The sequence below is a fragment of the Epithele typhae genome, assembly GCF_022376455.1.
Source record: "Epithele typhae strain CBS 203.58 chromosome Unknown BXZ73scaffold_45, whole genome shotgun sequence".
NCBI lineage: Eukaryota > Fungi > Basidiomycota > Agaricomycetes > Polyporales > Epitheliaceae > Epithele > Epithele typhae.
Genome location: NW_025954236.1, coordinates 58,672 through 78,877, shown reverse-complemented (window position 1 = coordinate 78,877; position 20,206 = coordinate 58,672). Strand labels below are relative to the sequence as shown.

Below are 20,206 nucleotides of genomic sequence, written 5' to 3'. Positions count from 1 at the left end.
AAAAAGGGTGCAGGGCTGTTAAAACTGACGTAGGGTTGTTAAAACTGACGTGGGGTTGTTAAAATCGACGTGGGGCTGTTAAAACCGACGTGGGGCTGTCAAAAAAGATGCTGGGTTGTTAAAATCGACGTGGGGTTGTTAAAAAGGGTGCTGGGTTGTTAAAATCGACGTGGGGCTGTAAAAAAGGGTGCAGGGCTGTTAAAACTGACGTAGGGTTGTTAAAACTGACGTGGGGTTGTTAAAATCGACGTGGGGCTGTTAAAACCGACGTAGGGCTGTCAAAAAGGGTGCTGGGTTGTTAAAATCGACGTGGGGCTGTAAAAAAAGATGCTGGGTTGTTAAAACTGACGTGGAGATATTACAGAATGTGCCAGCCTGTAATAACTGACGTAGAAGTATTACAGAACATGCTAGGCTGTAATAACTAACACCAGGGTCCCACTGGGACCTACCTAGCTATAAATAGCCTGGTTCAGGTACTGCTACAGATGGGCATTCTGGCAGGTATAGTGGGCTGGAATTGGGGATAAACGGTTAGCTAGAGATGAGAATGGCTAAAAGGATACGTTTGGGCTGGTATAAGCAGCTGGAATGGGGAGCAGTAGCTAGTATTTACCAGTAAATGGGCAGCCTGGGGTGCAGCACAGGGTGGGGAAATCGTCAGGCACTAGTTACTTATCAAAAGAGGCATCTAATAGCTTTCTAACAAATCCAAGATCATGTTGATTGGAGCAGTATTGGTGGAGATACAGATGTACCCCCGTTTTGGCCGATAGGAGCATCTGCTAGAATCAGAACTGGTGGATGGAATCCCCTGGTTCTTGTTGTATACCGTGTGGATTGCCTTCCAATGAGTGGGGTCGAAATCCGATCGGAGAAAAACCCCTTCATTACGGAATAGATTGCTGATTACGCTTCAGCCACAGCGCTTTTGATCTCTCAATAGCCACTTCCCATATGCTCCGATAAGTGTTCTTTTTTTTGCAGTCTTTTCCTCTACTCTACGGGAAAGTGTTCTAGGTGTCATTTTAACAAGAACAGCCCTCTGTACCTTCCTGTGCAGCTGTGCACACTTGCAGACCTTTGCCTCACCCCTCCATAACTACCCATTATATCACCATGGTGTCTTCTGTGTCGAATTGGCACTGCTCAAGGGCCCTAAGATATGTAAGGATCATACTTATCAGAACATGTTTGATAGTGTAATGCCCCTATCTGTCCCCCCACTTGCTCCCCCGATCCAATTATATGTGATACTCTGATAGTCTCTTGTGAAGTCGATCAGAACTCGCCTCGAACACAGCTACAAGATGCAGAAAGAACCATGTGAATCGGCCCAGAATTGGTGAAGATGTTCCATTGGAGCCCAGAATGCACCACTGGGCTACAAAGTGTGGGATGAAACCTCTTCACATAATACCCACTCAACCCTGCAAGGAATGGTACACTTGCCCCCACATGTGGCAGAGGTGCTAAGTCATATTCAATATCATCCTGAAACATGTTCCATGTGTTATTGCCATAGGTATATGTGTGTGTGTGCCCTATTTCACATTTGTGTAGAGTGAGGGGCATGGCTGTAGAGCAAAATGAGCCCTGTTTCAGCTGTAGACACTGTTACTTCCTGAGTTCTTCACCGATCTTCGTGATTGTACCTGCGTTGGATAGGTGTGTTCAAGCTCTTATCAGATCTACGTAGTGTACATTGATCGGAGATGGATTCATGTGCTGATGGGGGCAATGCATGGAGGAGAGATAAGGATGGATATAGCCTAAACAAAGACCGATAATGTTTTTATACTAGGAACATAAAGTATACCACAATGGTCAAACAATACAACAAGAACCAGATTGATAAATGGAGCGGTTATGGATGGGTGAGGCAAAGGTCTGCAAGTGTGCACAGCTGCACAGGAAGGTACAGAGGGCTGTTCTTGTTAAAATGACACCTAGAACACTTTCCCGTAGAGTAGAGGAAAAGACTGCAAAAAAAAGAACACTTATCGGAGCATATGGGAAGTGGCTATTGAGAGATCAAAAGCGCTGTGGCTGAAGCGTAATCAGCAATCTATTCCGTAATGAAGGGGTTTTTCTCCGATCGGATTTCGACCCCACTCATTGGAAGGCAATCCACACGGTATACAACAAGAACCAGGGGATTCCATCCACCAGTTCTGATTCTAGCAGATGCTCCTATCGGCCAAAACGGGGGTACATCTGTATCTCCACCAATACTGCTCCAATCAACATGATCTTGGATTTGTTAGAAAGCTATTAGATGCCTCTTTTGATAAGTAACTAGTGCCTGACGATTTCCCCACCCTGTGCTGCACCCCAGGCTGCCCATTTACTGGTAAATACTAGCTACTGCTCCCCATTCCAGCTGCTTATACCAGCCCAAACGTATCCTTTTAGCCATTCTCATCTCTAGCTAACCGTTTATCCCCAATTCCAGCCCACTATACCTGCCAGAATGCCCATCTGTAGCAGTACCTGAACCAGGCTATTTATAGCTAGGTAGGTCCCAGTGGGACCCTGGTGTTAGTTATTACAGCCTAGCATGTTCTGTAATACTTCTACGTCAGTTATTACAGGCTGGCACATTCTGTAATATCTCCACGTCAGTTTTAACAACCCAGCATCTTTTTTTACAGCCCCACGTCGATTTTAACAACCCAGCACCCTTTTTGACAGCCCTACGTCGGTTTTAACAGCCCCACGTCGATTTTAACAACCCCACGTCAGTTTTAACAACCCTACGTCAGTTTTAACAGCCCTGCACCCTTTTTTACAGCCCCACGTCGATTTTAACAACCCAGCACCCTTTTTAACAACCCCACGTCGATTTTAACAACCCAGCATCTTTTTTGACAGCCCCACGTCGGTTTTAACAGCCCCACGTCGATTTTAACAACCCCACGTCAGTTTTAACAACCCTACGTCAGTTTTAACAGCCCTGCACCCTTTTTGACAGCCCCACGTCAGTTTTAACAACCCTACGCCAGTTTTAACAACCCCACGTTGCTTTTAACAGCCTCAGCACCAGTTATTACAAGACCCCCTTGCGTTGTTATTGTTAAAGACCTCACCACGTTTATTACAATAACAACGTCCTCAGGAATAGCAAAAGCTTATTCCCATGTACCTGGGGCATTGTAATACAGCCGTGGTGACCACAGGTGGCGAGGCGGGCGCGGAGGAAGTGAACGTGGAGGAGGGCGAGGACGTGGGCGCGGAAGAGGACGACGTGGCAACGGGCGACACAGAGGAGGGCGACGCGAAGGTGGGCGATGCGGAGACGGAGAACGCAGATGGAGGGCTGCGTGGGCGCAGATGGGCGACGCGGGCAGCACGGACGCAGAGGGCCGGGACGCGTGGAGGAGGGCGATGCGGAGGAGGGTAAGGCGGAGGGGTGGGGCGAAGCGGCGGCCAAGATGACGTGGTGGTGGGCGCCGCAACACCGCGGAGGAGCAGGGCGACGCAGGCGGGCGACGAGGGCGTACGTAGGTGGCGCGGAGGTGGGTTGGAGGTGGGTTGGAGGTGGAGGGCGGGCGGCGTAGGAGAGGAGGGTGGCGCGAAGGAGGCGGGTGGCTCAAAGGAGGCGGCAGGCGTGGGCGGAGTAGGGCGAGGAGGGTCGCGCAGGGCAGCATGGAGGGGGAAGGCCGCGCAGAGGAGGGCGAGGAGGAAGGCAGAGAGGAGGAGGACGTCCGCCCGGACGTCCTCGGCCTGTTGTAGGAGTGGCAGGTGGGCGTTGGGAATGCGAGAGGGCGTAGAGGAGGACTCACCAGAGCAGGGGTCACGGTACATCGCCGCGGCCCCATATTCCAATCTCCATGCTTGGATGGACGTCCGGATGCGCTCTTGAAGTTGTGAGGGCGGCTGGCAAGGTGGGTGAAGGGCGGGATTGAGGTCGAGGCCGAGGGAGGTCAGAGGAGGGAAAGGTCGGTGTCACCTGGTGACACCGGAGTCCAATAGCCAGTCGACCGTGTGGTCGCTATCGTCTGCCTGGGCTGAGCGGGAGGATGGAAGCGGCGAGGATGTAGTGGAGGAGGAGGATGAGGAGAGCAAAGGCAGCGAAGGGGAGGGACGCGTGGCGTGCATCACAGCCACGCGTTGATGCGCGCCACGCCCAGCGAGGAGCGTCTACACGGGCGCGCATCACGGATCAATGGGTGCATCTGTAGCTGCCGATAGGCTATGGCAACAGGTGTCCCTAGCGATTCACTGCTGCTCCCCGTTTCGCTTACTTGTAGATAAATTTTGCCATCGTTCTACTGTACGATTATGCACCCTCCCTAAGTCCCACCCCCTTCATCCCCACGTTGCACGAGTCAGCAGGCACACCCCCCGCCACCACCACTCTCCCCTCCACACCCTCTTCCGCCTTTACGGTAGCACACTGACACCAGAGTCCACGGAGACGATCCTCCCCGTCCGCGATCCCCCAGCCCCTCTTCACACAAGCATCGCGGACATGAAGGAGAAGGCGGACGAGTCGGACGAGCGGTGGAGACGCAAGGCAGGAGTGACCATCTACACGGATGGCTCGGTCATTGACGGCCAAGTCGGAGCGGCCGTGGTTCTCATCCGCAAGCGGGGCGGCACACCAAAGGTCCTCCGATACCACCTGGGACCGGCGACGGAGCAAGGGATATTCAATGCGGAGACGTGCGGCCCCATACTGGCCGCGCACATGCTCCGAGCGGAGAGGTCACTACCTGGTCGCCCCTCTGTCGCCCTCGACAACCAGGCAGCGATCAAGGCAACGCGCACGAGAAAGACCAAGTCAGGCCACTACCTCACCGACCACCTCCACGACGCCCTCAGGATTGTCGCAAAGAAGCACCCCTCCGCAAAACCGATCACTCTCCGGTGGGTTCCAGGTCACCTGGGCATCGATGGCAACGAGCTCGCCGACGAACACGCAAAACTCGCGGCAGGAGGTAACTCCAGTCGCATCGCAGCCCTCCCTCTCTGTCTCCGGAAGCGTCTCCCCGCGTGCGCATCCGCCCTCCACACCGCCCACGCAGCCACACTCCAAACGAGGGCCTCGGAGCACTGGGACGCGTCACCCCGCAGCGCGCGGCTCAAACCCATCGACTCCACCCTGCCCTCGAAGAAATTCATGGAGCTCATCGCCCCGCTCACGCGCAAACAGTCCCGCCTCCTCATCCAGCTCCGCACCGGCCACGCCCCGCTTTTTGCCCATCTCCACCGCATCCATCGCGCCGAAACAGACATCTGCCCAGCTTGCGGCACTGGCGCGGAGACGGTTGTCCACTTCCTCCTGCACTGCACGGCGTACTCCCGGGAGCGCACACAACATATCCACCTCAAGCTCGGCCACAAGGGCGGCAAGCTAAGCCACCTCCTCTCCCACCCAGATGCGCTCCCCCACCTCTTCGCGTACATCGACACCACCGACCGTCTCGCCCTGTCCCTCGGGGCTCTCCGCAAGCTCACCTAAACCGCCGCGCAGGCTCCGCACCCGCGCCCGCGCGCGGCCTCCCCAAAATTGCCCGACCGACCTCGGTCTAATACCCACCACCATCAACTGGCCAACGCCCCTACCCGCGTGATCGCCCCGGACCTCCATACCCGCCCGCGTCCCAGCCGCCGCCGTTCGGCGGCCCCCGCGCCCCGCATGACCCCACTCTGGTGCTCATCGTACCCGTTCCTAACCCCATCATGCCCCATCGCTACTGTGCCTGCTACTATCTCACCCATATCCCCCCTCCCCTCTCCCGTCCCTGCGGTCGTTTCCTTCACCCCTCCGACCCACCCTCGTCTCTATGCCCGCAAGGTCACGACCCCCTTGCTCCAGGGCGCCTGCATATGATGCGGCTCACCTTAGATTAGTTATAATGATTCGAACTGACGGGCTACCCTTCTTCCCGGCTCCTGCGGTAACGTCGCCCACCTTACGTTCCTCAGCTCTTTTCATTCTCCTAGTCTACTGACATGTGCTCACGTACCCTACTTTGGCTTACACCCTGGCCCGCCCGCCCCTCCCCGGAGGGTCGTCACGAAATCCTCCCCGTATGCGCTAGCCCTCCCCGCTTTGTAATTACTGTACGTACCGCCTACCATAGGGCTCCGCCCTGACGGGCGATAAATGGGATACAAACAAACAAACAAACAAACGTCATTCACGACCTGGGGTGATTGTAGGTTCGTACTGGACTCAACGAAGTGCCAAGGCAAATTAAAGCATGAGCGTCTCGTACATCATCGCGACTTGAAGATAGATAATATCCGTTTGCGCTCGGAGAAGCGGCGATTGACGCGAGCGGGAGATTGACCTCGAGCGCGGTCATGAGCGAGAGCAGCTCCGAGACGTTCTTGCTGGTTAGCTCGGGTGTCGAGGGGATACTCGCCACCGAAGAGGTTTTTGTCGCAGATGCCGTCGTGGCCACGGTGGTCGTCGTCGCAGAGCTTGCCGAGATTGCGACGCCTCAAGGCGCGCCAATGCTCCCGTGGCATGCCCATGGCATGCTCATGCTCTCAGAGGGCGTGACTGTGTGCGCGACGTCGGCCGAGGTCTCGATGCCCATCACGGTCCAGAACATTAACCCATCCGAGACGTCCTCCCTGAGGTGCACAGGCTACTCGGCCACGAGGTCGGTGTCCGCCGCCGAGGAGGAGAGGATCGAGTCCTCGGCGTTCGTGGTGAGGTCCTGCGTGTTGGAGTCGCGCGGCGAGGGCCTCGACTGTTGGAATCTGCTCACGTGTATGGCAAGCTCGGTCGTACCTTACTTGTGCTTAGTCATCGTGTAGATAGCCATCGTCCCTCGTCCCGCACTCGCCTCACGTGTTTGCCCTTCACCACCACCTCGTCCTCCCCCGCGTCCGTTTGTACTCGCCTCCCGGTGCCCATAGGGACCAACCGTGTGGTATCAATTGCCTTCAATACCCCCTCGTCCGACCTCAACCGAGCCGCCGACTTCTAACATCGACGTCGCCGATCAGAAGTAGAGCTGGCCGATGTGCAAGACGTAGGTGGAGACATAGGTGCTAAAGTTCCGTCCTTGAACGAGGTGTCGTTCTCGTGCGCGACTCGAGATGTGGACGTGCGTCGCGCAGCTGGTGTAATGGGCCGGGGAGACCGAGAGCCACTGGGCGACGCCGTCCTCATCTGTGGCCTGGATGCCGTGCAGGAAGGTGGCGTTCTGTGGAAGAGACAACACTCAGTGTGTTCCGAGAATCGGTGACCGATTGGGGTAACGTACGGGGTTCTTGAACTCGGATGCACTGTTACCGTGGCCGCTGGCGGAGATACCCGAGCAGACACCGGTCGCGTTCGCGTGCCAGAAGGCGAAGTGGACGTTTGGTACGGGCGCGCACGTGTCGACATCGATTATCTGGACGTCGACGTAAGTGTCGACTCGGTGACACCCTAGACACCGGTGAGATTCGACAGGTGGTCCCGAGTGTTGAGGCCTTGAGGCCTGAGGACGGTGTCAAGGTCACGCTTGTCACTTGTGATGGTCGCACGAAGGACGAGAATGGGGAAAAGAGCCGTTACTGCAAATAGGAGATGTGGAGCTCGAGACCCTGTCATGGGCGCGGCGAGAATGAGTAATACAGGATACAATGGAATGTAGCCAAGCCCATGACAACGCTCCAGGAAGATAGCACCGCGGCCTGGAAAAACCGTCAACTAGGCGATCAACACAGATGCAAATAAAAACACATACGGATCTTGCACGACTCACGCACACCCTTGACGAAGGCGCAGCCATGGTGAGGCGGCCCGAGCGGTGTGGCGAGAAAAGTGCCCACCGGCCCGCGCGACGAAACTCGATGGGCGCCCACTGAGAACCCTGCGCACAGCCCACCTGGCATGGCCATATATAGTGGGATCGTTTTACGCAGGCGGTGGACCGACTCAGCGCATCCCACGGGCAGCCGACTGGTCAGGCCCCTACTCCCTCTTTTCCGATCTAGCACGGCAACATGGAGGACGAGATAGCTGCGCTTGTGAGTACATCAGTAAGAGCGCCGGGAACTTGGACCCTTATGGCGCTTGTGGACCTTGCCCAAGGCACTCAAGGACCGCAAGGGCCCAAGTTCGCAGATGCGGCTCAGACTCGTAGAGCGGCCGACATTTGGCCAATGTCTATTATGCAAATCATAAGATGTAATGGTGGCAAATTTTACTACGGCCAGTGTGCTTGCACGCGGATGTATCAACGACATGAGGAGAGTCGTAACCAATGTCAAAAAATCGACCGCAGTGAAGACGAGCTCGTCGACGCGCTCCTGCTGGCGCCGCGTCCTTGAGCGTGCGCGAGCGTGTTGTAGAACACCTCGACCAGTGTGAGGAACACTGAATTCCTGCTCGCGTACTGCGGCCGCGCGAGCGCCGACGGCGTGAGCAGCACAGGCAGAGTCGTGTTTGGAAGGGACCACCCTGCAGTTGCGGAAGATGGTGCATTCCCACGGCAGTCGGTTGGTGGGCGTTTCGCGCCATGCTGAGTCAGGTGGGAAGCAGCTAGTCATAACCTGGGGTCCGGGGCCTATGACAGGCCACCGACTGGACGTGCTGCCTGGGTTGAGGCTGGTGCGGGGGATGTCAGCTGGAGGGCAGAGAGCGAAGCGCGGGTGCTCACTGAGATGGGATGGCCGAAGAGGCGTGCAGGAGCGGGGCGGCGTTGGTAGATCGCACGCGGCGAGATGTCGACACGGGGAGAGGCGCTGGTGTGTGAGAGATGACGCGTCATGTCGACGACGGTGCGCCCTGCGATGGGACGGGCCGACGTGCGGCATGTGTTGCCTAGGCGGAGGTTCTGACGTCGGTGGTGATAGGATGGGATATCCCCCTGATCGGCACCCCCGCTTCTTGTTCGGCCACGGGTAGTCGAAGGTGGAGGGCGCGGGCGAAGGTGCAGCGGTTGCCGCTGGCTGCTCATCATCGTTGGGTGCGGGCGGCATGTGGAGGGCAGTAGAGGACACCAGGGCCTCATAGTCAACCTCCTCCTTGATGCGCATGATACGAGGCGAGCGTCGCTCACGCTGCGTGACAGAGGTGTGGGATGAATACGCGAGTGGGGCATGGAAGCGGAAGAACTCACTCTGGATATGAAGTGCTATCGTTAGGGTGTGTGGGGTCGCCCGGGTGGGGGCACTTCCTGTTAAGGTGGTCGCGGTCATTCCGAGACTTGTGGTGGTCGTTGTGAAGTTCCGAGTGCAGCATAGCTTCGATACGCCCTGTGAGGTCATCCTCAGCCTCGAATAGTGCATTCATGGACCAGAAAGTGACGAACCAGGGATGCTACTACCATGCACTGATGCTCACTCTTGAGTTGCGACGTGCTCGATGCTGCCAAGGACATTGTGGCGGACTGCACGGGAATCAATACGGGCTTGTCAGCCGTGGACGACGCGAACGGCAGCTGGGGTGCCGCGAGCAGCGCGGGGTCGAAAGCAGTCGCCGACCCTCTGGGCTACTAAGGTTACTCGCCGCCACATTGTCGTGTTCCTGTGCGTCGGAGAAGAACATCTCCTCGAGCCACTGTGTGGCAAGCACGGACTGCGGAACGGCACAGGTGTGCAAGGGGAATCGGGGTGTGCAGCTGGGAGGGAAGGGCAATGCAGACTCACTGTTAGATGATCACAACAATGTTGTATGTGTGCTCGGCATGGCGGCGCACTCTGGCAGACTTGAGATGTTCATAGTAGAGTGGGGGACTGTGCAGAGGATAATTGGAACATCATGAGTGGAAAAGCAAGCAAAATACACACTAGTACCGGCACGCGAAGATCCACTGCATCGTTGTCGTCTGTGAGTTGAGGTGGTCGATGAAGAGTTCGGGGCAGGCATTGCACGATGTCGTGGATGTTGGCAAGGATGACTTAGCGAAGATGTTGGTCATCGCAGGTGTAAAATGTTGCGGTCGAGCCTCGACTCGTGTTTGAGCGGGATGGGGGAGGGGACAATTCCATAGGACAAGGCTCACGGCTGCTGCCAGCTCCTGGACTGCGCGGCCGCCGTTGAAGACGCGTTCAATTTCCCACGCGTCGGCCACTGAGCTGGTCGCCAGCACATCACCTCCAGGAGCTGCCTCATTCTCGACTTTGCCCTCAACCTCACCCTGAACCTTTGCAAGATGCTGTACTCTAGAGGCAGAAAGGCTGCTCGCTCGCACAGGCATTGGGGATGGACTTATGGTACGTTTGTTCACTTGATCGTCTTCTGGCATTTTCCCCCTCATTTTCACTCCGCAATGTGCATCGGTCGCATCCTCTGTCGCTTGCTACGGCCCCCATCCTGTTTTTATCTTCCCTCCTCTGCCTTGCCTTGCCTCCATCCACTCCTACGTGCTCACGCGAACCCCGTGGACGCTGCACTCTGTCGTGAGCAGACTGATACCTCGCCCTCAAGAACTCTCCGTGCAGCCCCACGTGTCTAGCTTCAAAGTGCCCCCGAGGATGTCTGTGTGAGGTCCTCCACGACACAGGTGTGTCCTGCTCGTGCATTCTCCACGACTGCCCTTCATCGCGCCAACAGTGCTCCCCTCACGCCCCGCACTTTGCCGAACAGCGCGGGACGACGACCGCAACGCGGATCCGCGAGGTGTGGCTCGTGAAGCAAATGTTGCGCGGGCGACGTGGTCGCACGCGCAAGGGAGGATGCGCCCGGGGTTTGTCGCAGCCACGAGCTTTACTGCGTGCGTTGGCGAGTTCGGCAACGAGTCAAACGAGGGCGGGTGTGGCTCCGAGGACTTGCACCGCGCCGAATTCACCCTTCCCACTCATCCAAATTGCGAGCTCGTGGGAGCCACCGGTCTCGCCCTCTGTGCCCCGATGGACTCGAAAAACGCGGACTGCGGACGTCCACACTCCCTACACCCCCCGCCGTCCGAAGTGCACCTGACCCAGTGGACGATGCGGACGCGAAGCAGTAGCAGACGCCGTCATCCGGAAGGAGAACCCGCCGTCGATGATCGTCACCCGCACCACTCCGCTCCTTGCACGACAAGCCGCCACCGCCGTCCTCACGTGTGGCACCTCCCGCGGACCCCGCTGCCTATGGCAATGGTCGTCAGCCGTTGTCGCCGCTGTCCGCCTGCGGGCGTCCTTCCACGCCGCCCTCGCCCATGCCCGTGGCACCCCCATCCCCACGTTTCGCCTGTTCCCCACGCCGGATGGAGAGCACGAGCGAGGGGATCACGTCAAGTCACGCGCGCTCGGGGGCTCTTTCCAGGTTGCCCCACCCCCCACGCGCACGGTGGACTCGTCAGACGACGACTCCGCGCTGCAGACACCACCAACCCAGTTGTGCCATGGGCCGGGGGCGCAGGAACCATCGCTCGTCCGACCACAAGCACGGCACCCGCGCGCCACGTGAGCCGCTCGGCCTTGGGAACCCCGCCACGAAGACCACCCTGGGTGCGGGACTCCGATCTACCCAGCCGCATGGAGATCCTCAAGACCTCGCGCCCGCCCCGGACGACCTCGCCCTCCTCGCCTCGACGTCTGCACCTGCCACTAGTGCGACGCAGCTGCGCCCATCAACTGCGACGGATGGAGAAGCGATGGTGGACCTCGCACTCGACACGGACGACGGCGAAGAGTTGTTGGCAGTGCTCGACCTCTCGCGTATGTTCAGCGTGCTGCAGGGCATGAAGGACGAGATCGCGGGCGGGGCGACCAGAATGAGCGGCAGCGCACGGCGGTGTGCATCGCGCTCGGGCCCGTCTACGGCCTCAGCGGGACCGGGGGCGCGAGCAGGGCGTCGTAAGGCTGTTTGCGGATCGATCCACGGATGATCCGGATCCGAACCCACGGATCGAGTGACTTCTGGGGGCTTGATCCGGATCCGCATGGATCAGAGCCGCTGGAAGAGCCGGAGCCACGGCTCCGACTCCGGCTCATCCGTGGATCGACCCACAGATCCACACATGTAATGTACCTTTCAAAAGATATATTGATGGTATGTTTAAGCTAATGTACTATCATTACAGGCTAAGCGGGGCGAAGGCATAGTGGGGGACGCGGGGGACGCGGGCGTGACGCAGGGGAGGCGGGCAACGCGTGAGGGGCGCGCGATGTGGACGAGACGGGCGAGACACGGGCGACGTGGTGGACACGGGGGCAAGGCGAGTGCAAGGCGAGGGCGTGGAAGATGACGCGGGCGTGGAGGATGACGCGGGGGCGACGTGGGCGCAAGGCGTGGGCGCAAGGCGTGGTCGCGGGCGACACGGAGAAAGCAGGTGTTGTGGTGACCGCACGGGAGACGCGGGGCAGGTGGGCGGCGTGGGCGGCGAGGTGGGTGTGGGTGCCGCGGGCGAAGTGGGTAATGCGGGAAATGCAGGTGTGGTGGGCGACACGGGCGAGGTAGCGGGCGACGCGGGAAATGCTGGCAATGCGGGCGCGACGCGTGCGGGAAATGCTGGCAATGCGGGCGCGACGCGTGCGGGAAATGCTGGCGACGCGGGCGCGACACGTGCGGGAAAAGGTGGGCGACGCGTGGGCAGGTGGGTGGCGTGGACAACGCGGAAATAGTAGACGGGCGACGCAGGCGAGGATGTTGAGGGCGAGACGGGTGAGGGTGAGATGGAGTTGACACGGGGGGGCAAGGCGTGTGGTGCGGGCGAGGTCCCGAGACGACGTGGCTGAGGTCCGAGGCAGAGAGAGGGGCGAGACGGGTGAGGTGAAGTGGGCAAGGTGGGCGCAAGGGCAGACAACGTGGATAACGCGAGGTAGGAGGGTGGACGGCGCCATGGCGGACGACGCGAAGAGCGGAGGGTGCGAGGGTGGATGGCGCCAGGAGCGCGAGGTGGACGAGGAAAGGGCGACGCGGGGCGACGAGGGGGCGAGACGGGCTGGGGCGAGGTGGCGAGGTGGACAAGCGCGACGCGGATGAGCGCGAGCGCGAGACGGCCAAGGCGTAGTTGGCACGGCTGGAACCTGGTAGGGGGAGGCAATGCGCAGAGCAGTGGGGCGGGAGGAACTCACCAGAGGAGATCGGGGCCGCGGGAGCTCACCGCGACCCCACAGAACGGCCGCGCGCACGAGATGATGCGAGGCGGGCGACGGTGAGACGGTCAAGGGCGCAGCGGGAGACGCGGGGGCGACCGAAGGCGACGCGGACGAGGGCGACGCGGGGGCGACCGAGGGCGGCGCAGACGAGGGCGACGCGGGGGCGACCGAGGGCGGCGCAGACGAGGGCGGCGCGGAGGCGAGGGTGAGCGAGGGTGTGGTGGACGACTCGGGGCAGCGAGCTCCGTGGGCGACGCGGGGCTTGTGGGCTTGTGGGCTTGTGGGCGAGGGCGATGGTGACGCGGGCGAGGGATGAGGCGGCGAGGGCGTGGCGGAGAGGAGGGCGCGGGCGCGAGGTCGGAGAGCGCGGAGAACGTGGAGGGTGGAGGGCGCGAGGTCGGAGGAGAGCGCGGACGGAACCTGGAAGGGGGAGGCTACGCGGGGAGCATAGGGGGCGGTGAGGACTCACCAAATGAGATCGGGGTCGCGGGAGCTCACCGCGGCCCCATGAAGACCCCCCCATGCCGAGAACAGCCTCGCGCGCGCGCGCGATGTCGCTGCGTGGACGGAGGGAGTGCGTGAGGGGCTGGAGAGGAGGACGGGCGAGAACGCGCGCGAGACGCCGCGTTCGAATCCGAACATAGCCCGATCGGGACGGATTCCCGCGTGCAGACGCCAGACGCGGGCGCCAAACACCCTCGAAGTGAACATAGGCCATGTTTTGTCTATTACTCGGTCAATTCTTGGCCAAATCACACAAGAATAATATCGTTAGAAAGATGCTTCAAATGGCTATCGAACAGCATAGGGTTTGTAGTACATAAATACAAATATGAGCTATCACTCAAGAATCTGCGGATAATCCGTGGATCGAGCCGTAGATCCGCCAAATTTCAGCACCCTCGATCCGGAGCCGCTGGGAACCGGATCCGGGAAGAGCCGGAGCCGCCCGGCTCATGATCCCCGGCTCACGGCTCCGGATAATCGGCTCATGATCCGCCAAGTGAGCTGGACCTGCAAACAGCCTTAGGGCGTCGAGCACGGGAGTTTCAGGGGAGGAGGCAGGCGCGGTGTGAGCCCTCGGGCGGGTCACGAGAGATGGGAGAGCGATGATATCGCGGATGCAGAGGGCTGTTCTACCACGATTAATTGGATACGCATGTTTGGTTTCCTCCTACTGCCCGGTGTGTTTCTGCCCGCTTTCGACTGTCCCTTAACGGCCCTTGAAGAGCCGTCCTTAAGCTGGTCTTGCTCCTGCCAAGCGTCCTTGAGATCTTAAGTAACCTTATGCGTCCTTGGCGCGCTTATCAAGGGCGCCAAGTTCACTGCATGATTTACTGATGTATCGCCCTCGTCTCATCGCGCTCGCCCCATACTCACTCGCCCACTCAGGTTATCGACAACGGTTCCGGCATGTGCAAGGCTGGCTGTGAGTTCCTCCATTCCTCCTCCAGTGCTTGGCCCCTCTTGCTCACAATTTCTTCACAGTCGCCGGTGAGATCATCCGTACTCCATCCCGTCCTCCTTGATCTTTATTCTCGTTTAGGTGAAGATGCCCCCTGTGCCGTGTTCCCGTGAGTACTCACATCTGAGAGCTCTTGTGAGGTCCTATAGTACGTACCTTTAGATCCATCGTCGGTGTCATGGGTGGTGTGGACTCTTGCGTTGGGTGTGTCCCATCGCGTATGTATCAGTACCCTGTCCACTCATGCCTAGGCCTCCTGGATCCAGTGACGGGGCCCAGTCGAAGCGTGATGTCTTGGCCATCAAGTACCCCATCGAGCGCGGTATCGTCACCGACTGGGACGACATGGAGAGGATCTGGACCCACACCTTCCGCAACGAACTCCGCGTCGCCCCTGAGGAGCACCCCATCCTTCTCACCGAGGCCCCGCTTAACCCCAAGGCCAACCGTGAAAAGATGAGCCAGATCATGTTCGAAAACTTCAACGCCCCCGCCCTCTACGTTGCCAAACAGGCCGTCCTCTCGCTCTATGCGTCTGGTAGTATCACCGGTATTGTCCTCGACTCGGGTGATGGTGTCACCCACACCGTCCCCATCTACGAAGGTTACGCGATCCCCACGCCATCCTCGGTATTGATATCGCCGGTCGTGACCTCACCAAGTTCCTCATCAAGAATCTGACGGAGCGCGGTTACGCTTTCCACACCGCCGCCTCGCGCGAAATCGTACGTGAAATCAAGGAGGAGCTTTGCTACGTCGCCCTCAATTTCGAGCAGGAGCTCCAGACCGCCGCTCACCCGTCCGCTCTCGAGAGGAGCCACGAGCTCCCCGACGGTCAAGTCATCACCGTCGGCAACGAGCGGTAAATAATCTGTTCGCATGAGGCTGCGCCTAACGTCATCTTTACAGCTTCCGTGCTCCAGAGGCTCTCTTCCAGCCTGCCTTCCTTGGTCTTCAAGCTGCCGGTATCCACGAGACCATGTACGTTATTGACGGCCCCAGCCTCTTGGGCATCGACTAATTGGCTAATTCTCCTCAGATACAACTCGATTAACAAGTGCGATCGAGACACACGTAGGGAATGGCACGGGTCGGGTACGGGTAACCGGAGCGTACCCTTACCCGACCCGCAACGTACCCGTACCCTTGTCTGCGGGTACGGGTTTGGGCGTCTACCCTACCCTCTATCGCGGGTACGGGTGACCCGCGGGTCCAGGCGAGGGTTGTACTATGAGAGACTCTGTACAAGCAGTCCATCTCATGTTAGTTCGAGTAGTATGCGCAAGAACCCGTATGTTGACATGTGTGTTGCACACACGGGCGAACCTGCGGGGGAAAGGTGTACTTGGTGGCCGGCAGTGAGGATACTTGCTGGTTGAGCCACACGCACGCAGCAACGTAGTGGCGGCGACGTCGGACTAGCATGGGGTGCGTGTGTTGATGCGTGTTGCGTGGAGGATTGTCAGCGAAAATGTGCAGGTGTGTCCGTGAGGTGGTTGTGCGAGTGTGTTGATGACTAAACGGTCGGAGCGTCGCGCAGACCGGTGGAGGTGCGGTTGCAGCTAGGTGGTTTGGTACGAGGCGTGCCGCGCGGCATGCGGATCAGCGTCGTGCACAGCGTGAGTGCATATCTAGACTTTACCAATGTCAATACTCGAAAACATACAGATCAGACACAGGATATGAGGCAGGGACATGAGAAACACGGTGGAAGAGGCTCAAGAGAGAGTGTGTATGAGTGGATGAGGCCCGGCGCCCTAATGATGTATGAGGAGGTCTACGGGATGCAATCGCGAGCGGAAGCACCGCGGGCGACCAATGATCACTGGGTGCGCGCAGTGGAGACCGCGAGGAGTGCACGGAAGGCGCTGCGGTGCGTCTGTGTGCGTAGCGTCTTAGCGAGTATGCTACCGCGGATTTCCTAGGGTACTCGCGGGCGGATCTTGATGCGTGCGTGAGGCGGAATGGTCGAGATGTACCGGCCAGGCGGAAACGAACGTGGGCGCTAGCGTGAGCGGCGACGCGTGCGTACTAGTATCACGGCTCAGCTGCAGGCTGTCAGGCCGCCACCACCACCCTCCGCATTTCAGCCTTCTGTGATACGCCTCGTGTTCCCTCGCCCTCAACGCGCCGCCCACTTCTCTTCGCTGACCCGACACTCTCAGCCTCGCCGACGCGTCTTTCGTCCGAGTCCCGCCGGCAGTTCCGAGTCGTCCGCCGCCTTCTCCGCGTTGGGTTGACTCCCCGCGGCGCGAGCCCAATGAGCTCGCATCCCCCTTTGCGCACCTCACATGGTTCGCATCTCATCACTGACTCTGCGGGTACGGGTCAGGGTGCGGGTCAGGCACGGGTACACGAAGCCGTACCCTTACCCGACCCGCACGGGTACGTACCCGCGACCCGCGCGGGTTACCCGTACCCGTGCTATTCCCTAGACACACGTCGCGACTTCTACGGCAACATCCTCCTCTCCGGTGGCACCACCATGTTCCCGGGTATTACGGACCGTATGCAGCGCGAGCTCAACGCTCTTGCGCCTTCGAGCATGAGGGTACGTTAGGCGCTCTCTTACGGTACGGGCCGATGGCTGATTGATGGACGCAACCGTGTACAGATCAAAATCGCCGCTCCCCCCAATCGCAAGTACTCGGTCTGGATCGGTGGTTCGATTCTCGCGTTGTAGGGCCCTGCCCTGTGTTTTCGCGTTTAGAGCTAGATTAGGGTTTGATTAGTCAGCCATGTACTTAGCACAGCGGCAGCCTCTGGGCCTTCCTCAGATTTGACCACCACCTTCACCCTTCATAGCTCATTTCTCCGTGTGTTTGCCACCTTTTCTTGTGTTCTGCTCGCTCTGCTCGACGTCTAGAGTCACCTAGACCGTCTGTTCTGTCGCCTTCGGCTCCAGAGCCTGAGCCCAGCACCCTTGACCCACCTGCACTCCTGGGTTTGTCCTGTGGATTCTCCACTTTTGGGCACCTGCCTGGGCACGACCTCACATTCTGGTGACCACCGCAGGGGGTTCTTGTGGTTGACTGTGGTCTCCAGGTCTCTTGGATGCCAGTTCGTCGGCCTCGACCTCCTCCAGATCTGCAGTCAGAGGCACATCCACACGTTCATTGCGCCATCCATCCCCTTCCCGTTGTCCGTTCGCCTCGATACTGTCGTCCGAGGACAGGAAGAGCCGCCCAGGGAGACCAGGAGAGCGAAGATTCGGCCGCGTCTCCGTCGGTTTTCGTCGTACGAACTTCGTTCCTTTCGCGATCGAAAGCCCTTGCGTCCCCCGTCCTATCACGCCCAACACGCCCGATTTCCGCCGCCGGACGCCCCAGGCCGTTGCGCTCGAAGACGCCGTCCTCCTCCTCCCCATCAAGACATCTCCCACCCCGTTGGTCCGCGACGCCGCCGCCGATTTCCGCACGGCTGGGCTCGTTTCGTGCGCATCGTCCGTGGATTTCCAGCGCGCCCCTCCGTGTCGTGACGCGTGCCGTCGTCGTTGACCTACGTCGCGATCGCTGCCGCCCTCGACCTGGACAGCGCTCTCCAGCCTCGGGCTTCGACTTCGCGCCGATCCCGGCTTCTTTCGCCACGCGAGCGCCGCCGCCTCGAAGTTATCGTCATAGGCTTCTTGGCGATTGCTTCCGCGTCGCAATCGGAGCCCATGTGCTTCCTCGACGTCGCCCTGACCCTTCGCGCCCGTCCATGGACTCCTCCGGCCCACTGTCGCCCTGCCCTTCCCCGAGTTCTTCCCCGTTCGACGTCCGTCCGGGTTTGTTTTGCGCACGTTTCCCCCCTCTTTTCGACGAGCCGCCCCGTTCCGCGATCCGCCCTGCCGTCGTCCCGCTGCGTGTCGTCTTGTGCGACAGAAGAGCGCTCGTCATGTCGCCGACTTGATGCTCCCGTCTCTCGACGGTTCGGAGCTCGTTTGCGACACGGCCGGGTTCCCTCTCTTCTCCTCGTCAAAAGGTTTCCGACGCACCCTCATGCACGCCGGTACGCTCACCGTATCGTCCAAGACCGCCACCGCATCATCGCCTCCTCCACGCTATCTGCACCTTCCTCGACCCTCACGATTTTCAGCACCAAGGCCCCATCTCCAGTCCGTTCCGCCCGCGGTTGGGCACGCGAGCTCCCCTCGTTACCCCTCATTGAACGCGCCCTCGCCGCCGTCAAGAGGCGAAGCCGTTCACCCGTGGTAGCCGATTCCATCTCCTTGCCGCCTCCAGTCACCCTTTAGGCACGAACTCGGCAGGCCGCCTCCCCCGTTCAGCTCCGATCGCGCTGCAAGTTGGAGCGTTGATAGCCCTCGTCACCCCCTTTCGAATGCGCCTGCCGCCATCTCGCACGCTATACTCGTTCGCTCGCGGTGCGCTGTGCAAGAGCGCCCATGGCCAGCATTCCCTTCCGCTCTTTTTGGTGCTCGGTTTCGTCTGTCTCGTCGCCGTAGAAGATATAGCAGGGTTCTTTCGAAACAAGTCTTCACGCCCGTTCGAACGCGATCCTGGACGTACAGTTCCGAAGAGATTTGCATCCCTGACGACGCGATCTCTGTATGTCCCTGGTCTCATCACCTTGCCTCCCTCCGGCCTCCTGCTGTGTCTCTGTCCCTTGCTGTCCCCATTGCTTTGAAGCTCGTCCAATCCCACGAGAGAAGAGAAGATTGCTTTGAAGCTCGTTCCACCACGAGAGAAGAGAAGATTGCTTTGAAGCTCGTTCACCCACGAGAGAAGAGAAGAGAAGAGAAGAGAAGAGAAGATACAAGAAGAGAAGATTCGCAAGAAGGGAAGACGTTTCCCTTCGCCCCCCCACATTCATTGCACCTGTCGCCCCGCCCTTCCTTGAGTTATCCATTGTTTGACGCCCGCTCGGGCTTGTTTCGTGCACACGTTTCCGCTCTTTCCGACGAGCCTCCCCGTTCCACGATCCGCACCGCCGTCGTTGCGCTGCGTTTCGTCTTGTATGACAGAAGGGCGCTCATCGCGTCGCTGACTCGTTGCTTCCGTCTCTCGACGATTCGGAGCTCGTTTGCGACGCGGCCGGGTTCCTTCTGTTCTCCTCGTCGAGACCTTTCCGACGCAAGTTCACGCGCGCCGGTACGCCCACCGCATCGTCCACGACAGCCACCGCATCGTCGCCCTCTCCGCGCTATCTGCATCCTCCTTGACCCCCGCGATCTCAACTGTCACGGCCGCATCTACCGTCCGTTCCACACACGATTTGGCCGCTCGCTCCCCCCGTTACTCTGCGTCGAACGCGCCCCCGCCGCCATCAAGATGCGCAGCCGTTCACCCGCGGCAGCCCCTGCCATCTTCACGCCGCCTCGAGTCACCCTCAGGCCCGGACTCGACACACCGCCTCCCCAGTTCCGCTCCGATCGCGCTGCAAGTTGGAGCGTGGATAGCCCTCGTCACACCCTTTCGAACGCGCCAGCCGCCGTCTCGCACGCCGCACTCGTTCGCTCGCTGTGCACTGTGCAAGAGCGCTCACGGCCAGCGCCCTCTTCCCCTTTTTCCAGTGCTCGATCTCGCCCACCTCGCCTCTGTAGAAGACGCCGCCAGGTTTGTTCGATGCACGCCGTCAAGCCCTTTCGAACGAGAGCCTGGGCGTGGAGATCCAAGGAGATCTGCGTCGATGACGACGTGATCTGCGTACATCCGCCTTGCCACCTCCCTTCCTCCTACGTCCCTTCCTCCTGCCCTCGCATCTCGCCGGTCCCATGTCCGCTTGTCGCGCGAATTGGCACCTAGGTGCGCGTCGAAC

General features: G+C 59.5%; 5 protein-coding genes across 5 annotated transcripts; 3 read left to right on the top strand and 2 right to left on the bottom strand.

The window, feature by feature from the left end:
- Window positions 1-3,139: 3,139 nt before the first annotated feature.
- On the top strand, window positions 3,140-3,735 carry BXZ73DRAFT_79481 (uncharacterized protein; the record flags this gene model as incomplete). The annotated part of the gene is made up of 2 exons (XM_048023097.1): window positions 3,140-3,283; window positions 3,508-3,735. The coding sequence occupies 2 exons, from the start codon at window positions 3,140-3,142 to the stop codon at window positions 3,733-3,735; spliced, it is 372 nt and encodes a 123-aa protein (XP_047875286.1).
- Window positions 3,736-4,168: 433 nt separating this feature from the next.
- Window positions 4,169-4,699, top strand: BXZ73DRAFT_51025 (uncharacterized protein; the record flags this gene model as incomplete). Its single annotated transcript, XM_048020543.1, has 1 exon — window positions 4,169-4,699. A coding segment is annotated over one exon (531 nt), but the record flags the coding sequence as incomplete, so codon positions are not given.
- A 2,266-nt stretch (window positions 4,700-6,965) lies between these two features.
- On the bottom strand, window positions 6,966-7,385 carry BXZ73DRAFT_51024 (Intradiol ring-cleavage dioxygenase; the record flags this gene model as incomplete). Its single annotated transcript, XM_048020542.1, has 2 exons — window positions 6,966-7,169; window positions 7,230-7,385. Coding segments are annotated over 2 exons (360 nt in total), but the record flags the coding sequence as incomplete, so codon positions are not given.
- An 834-nt stretch (window positions 7,386-8,219) lies between these two features.
- BXZ73DRAFT_79479 (uncharacterized protein) lies at window positions 8,220-10,154 on the bottom strand (the record flags this gene model as incomplete). Its single annotated transcript, XM_048023096.1, has 8 exons — window positions 8,220-8,474; window positions 8,613-8,697; window positions 9,075-9,229; window positions 9,267-9,395; window positions 9,470-9,532; window positions 9,654-9,690; window positions 9,745-9,782; window positions 9,960-10,154. 8 exons carry the CDS (start codon window positions 10,152-10,154, stop codon window positions 8,220-8,222), a joined length of 957 nt encoding a protein of 318 aa, XP_047875283.1.
- A 1,131-nt stretch (window positions 10,155-11,285) lies between these two features.
- Window positions 11,286-17,132, top strand: BXZ73DRAFT_103848 (actin-domain-containing protein; the record flags this gene model as incomplete). Its single annotated transcript, XM_048015711.1, has 13 exons — window positions 11,286-11,601; window positions 13,062-13,189; window positions 14,377-14,413; window positions 14,473-14,478; window positions 14,531-14,558; window positions 14,612-14,653; window positions 14,716-15,079; window positions 15,136-15,311; window positions 15,359-15,430; window positions 15,489-15,506; window positions 16,782-16,834; window positions 16,885-17,000; window positions 17,064-17,132. The coding sequence occupies 13 exons, from the start codon at window positions 11,286-11,288 to the stop codon at window positions 17,130-17,132; spliced, it is 1,425 nt and encodes a 474-aa protein (XP_047875282.1).
- Between the last annotated feature and the right edge of the window lie 3,074 nt (window positions 17,133-20,206).